Source organism: Austrofundulus limnaeus, unplaced genomic scaffold (assembly GCF_001266775.1).
Source record: "Austrofundulus limnaeus strain Quisiro unplaced genomic scaffold, Austrofundulus_limnaeus-1.0 Scaffold907, whole genome shotgun sequence".
In the NCBI taxonomy this organism is placed as follows: Eukaryota; Metazoa; Chordata; class Actinopteri; order Cyprinodontiformes; family Rivulidae; genus Austrofundulus; species Austrofundulus limnaeus.
The window spans coordinates 114,814-118,295 of NW_013953309.1; the positions used below are offsets into that span (position 1 = coordinate 114,814).

A 3,482-nucleotide genomic window follows, 5' to 3' on the forward strand; every position below is an offset into this window, starting at 1 on the left:
CTGCTGGACACTTTTTGTTGTGCTCATATTTAGACGTCCTATTTTGCAAATGCTGCCTTCCTGAAATTTGGTATGCTTGTTTGTCTTTGTGTCTATAGTGTATAATGATGTGATTGTGATGCTGTAATTCTTAGTGTTTTATGTGCTGCTGAACAGGAGCCTGCTGTAAAACAGCAATTATGCTGAGTCAGGCTTGATTTTTAGTAATCTTGTCCTGTTAAATCAATAAATCAAATCAAATCAATCAATCTGCACCACAAACATGTGCAGATAAGAGCGAGTCAGAGGACTGTAAACTTTAAAGCATCGCAGTATAAAGTATGCATCAGCCTGAGCTCCTCAGAGACAGCAGACGGTCTCTGCAGCGTCTCCATGGCAACAGGAGCTAACACCAGCAGCTGGTGTTGGAGAGCGACTGGTCACAGTCAGTGTTTGTTCTTCATTCATCTGAGAGAAAAAATAACCTGATTCATAAAAACTGTTTGTTAAATCTGTTCAACGTGACAAAAACAAACAAATAAACTGTCCTTTTAAAGACCGTCTTTGTCCGACGGGTCCATCAGAACCACCCAAAGAACCGGAGCAGGTCCAGGTCCTCCTCTCACCTGCTTCTCTGGACAGCTGCATGAAGGCGTCCACACCCTTCTCTCCATAGCTGCCCTCTGAGGCCAGCGTGGACACGTAGGTCCAGCCCAGGGTCTTCACCAGGTCCACCATGGCCTGGGCCTGGAAGCTGTCCGGGGGGACCACCCGGGAGAAGAAGTCGTAGCGCCGGTCGTCGCTCAGCTCCGGCGCCGTGGAGGCGTAGCTGATCTGAGGGATCTGTGAGGAACAGGAGGAAGAGGAGGAGGTGTCAGTGAAGACAGAACCTGTTCAGGTATTTGTCCCTGAGCTCTTTAGAACCCTGTTCTGAGTCAGACCCATTTCAGGTCCTGTGATCAGAACCTGAGCTCGGTTTGTTCTGAGCTGTGACATTTTGAAAAGATGAATGTTTTCAGCTGAACCACAGTGAGTTTGTTGAAGTTAATCAGAACCAGAATGAAGACTGGAAATGATGGGAAATGAGTTTGACCCGACTGAGAGTGAAGCAGGTCACAGTAATTACACCAGACCAGAGAGACGTTCCAGGGATTAGTCTGCCCCTTCCATTAAGGTCCCGCCCTAAAGACCAAAAGAATTAAATCCATTCCTCAGAAAAACTCTTCAAGTTCTGCACAGTTCACCTGTGAGCCTACAACAGCTCTGCAGCTGGGCTGTCACTGGCTTTACTGGTTTTTATGGGTTTTATGGGTTCTTACTGGACTTCACTGGTTTTTACTGGACTTTACTGGACTTCACTGGTTTTCACTGGACTTTACTGGACTTCACTGGTTTGTACTGGACTTCACTGGTTTTTACTGGACTTTACTGGTTTTTAACTGGACTTCACTGGTTTTTACTGGGCTTTACTGGACTTCACTGGTTTTTACTGGACTTTACTGGACTTCACTGGTTTTTAACTGGACTTCACTGGTTTTTACTGGGCTTCACTGGTTTTTACTGGACTTTACTGGACTTCACTGGGCTTTACTGGAACCAGTGAAGTCCAGCAGACCAGCAGACTCTTCTGTATTACCCAGCATGCTTTTCTTCTTCCTGTGTTTCCATCATGGCCGCCCCCACAGGTCCTTCATGTGGTCTCTGATCTTTGAAGTTCAGGAGGGTTGATCCACAGGGTCAACTCAGCAGGAAACAGGAAGAGTCTTCTTCTTCTTCTTCTTCTGTTATTTATTGGCGGTTGACAATCAACTTAATGGTGTATTACTGCCACCAACTGGTAAGGAGTGTGGATCAAGATTCTTAAAAAAAAATAAATAAATATATAAAATAAAACAAAAATAAAAAAAATAAAAACCTAATAATTTTATAACTGGTTAATTAATTTATATCCTTCCAAATAACTTAGCACTTCATAAAAACTGGATTATAAATGGATAGCATCTCTGTATCCCTAGTACTTCCGATAGTCTGTATCTTATTTTAATTTTTTCAAAATTTCATATAAGAATATGTCTCTCTTTATTGTATTTTTTACAGTGTATCATAACGTGTTCTACTGTTTCTTCCAAATCACAAAATTCACGTTTGTCTGTATCTTATTTTAATTTTTTCAAAATTTCATATAAGAATATGTCTCTCTTTATTGTATTTTTTACAGTGTATCATAACATGTTCTACTGTTTCTTCCAAATCACAAAATTCACGTTTTTCTGTTTTACTTTTTCCTATTTTAAACAATGTGCAGTTTAACCCAGTATGTCCAAATCTTAATCTTGATATTTCTGTTTCTTCCCCATCCCTCGTCTCTCCTACTTTCTTTTGTATTTTAAAAAACATCTTCCTTTTTTCTCTTTTTCCCATAGATTTTGCCATCTTTCCTTCAACTTCTGTTTAATAATCTTCTTAATTTCTGATCGACTGACATTAATTTCCACATCAATATTATGTTTTGTAGCTTCCTTTGCTGCTTTGTCTGCCATTTCCAGGAAGAGTTTTAAACCTGGAGTTTCAAAATAAAGCTCCTAGAGACTCTTCAGAATAAGAGATTCCCAGATAAGATTTTTACAGTGAAGTCCTGAGTTCAGCTTTAGACTTTAGTTTTATATTTAAATGCTTTAGTTTTCATTTTCCTCTGCTTCATGTGAGATTTTTATGTTTTAAATCCCAGTTTTTCTGTTTTAAATGAGATTTTTCATCTGCAGAGCACAAAGTTCTGATGAGTCCAGTAAACATCAGACCCAGAACGGTTCCTATCACAGGTTCTGAACAATGTTCTCTGAAGAAGGAAACACTCAGAGTTTCTTCTGCAGATGTTCTGAACACTCAGGTCTCATCAGGAGGGTCAGAACTCCTCAGGTCCGAGGACCGGATGTCTCAGCTCTTGAACACGCCGCGAGGCCTGGAGTGAGCAGAACCAGCTGCTGGCAGATGTTCTGATAAACTGGCTGAAGAACCCACTCTGGTGTTGAAGAGACCCGGTGGTGCTGCTGAAAGTCACGGACCGGTTCTCAGAACCAGCTCTCAGAACTTCAGGTTCTGTTTCACTTTAAATCTCTGCAGCGGTCCAGTCCTGAACATGTGATCGGGTCATCCTGGTTCTGAAATCTGAAACTGAACCTGAAGTCTGGCTGCGGTCCAGAAGTCCTGATCCGTCTGCTGATGGACGAGACCATAAAGGTCTTCATCGGGATCCAGAGTCAAGAAGAGATCTGGTCCAGAACTGTAGAACAGTTCAGGGTGTTCCAGTAGAACCCTGTACAGTTCTGAAAGATCCAGTAGAACCCAGTAGAACCCAGTAGAACCCAGTAGAACCCTGCGTGGCTGAGTGAGATAAACTAATGACTGACCTGCTCACTCAACCAGCTGTAATTACTGAGTTCATTACAACCTCTCACTTTATGACACACACACACACACACACACACACACACACACACACACAC

General features: G+C 42.0%; 1 protein-coding gene across 1 annotated transcript in view; it reads right to left on the reverse strand.

Moving 5' to 3' along the window:
• LOC106533220 (metabotropic glutamate receptor 7) overlaps window positions 1–3,482 on the reverse strand; it is a gene marked incomplete at its 3' end in the record, with an annotated part of 59,867 nt that overhangs the window by 25,312 nt on the left and 31,073 nt on the right. The window contains 1 exon segment of the mRNA XM_014029461.1: window positions 606–822. Coding sequence (XP_013884915.1) covers window positions 606–822 — 217 coding nt within the window.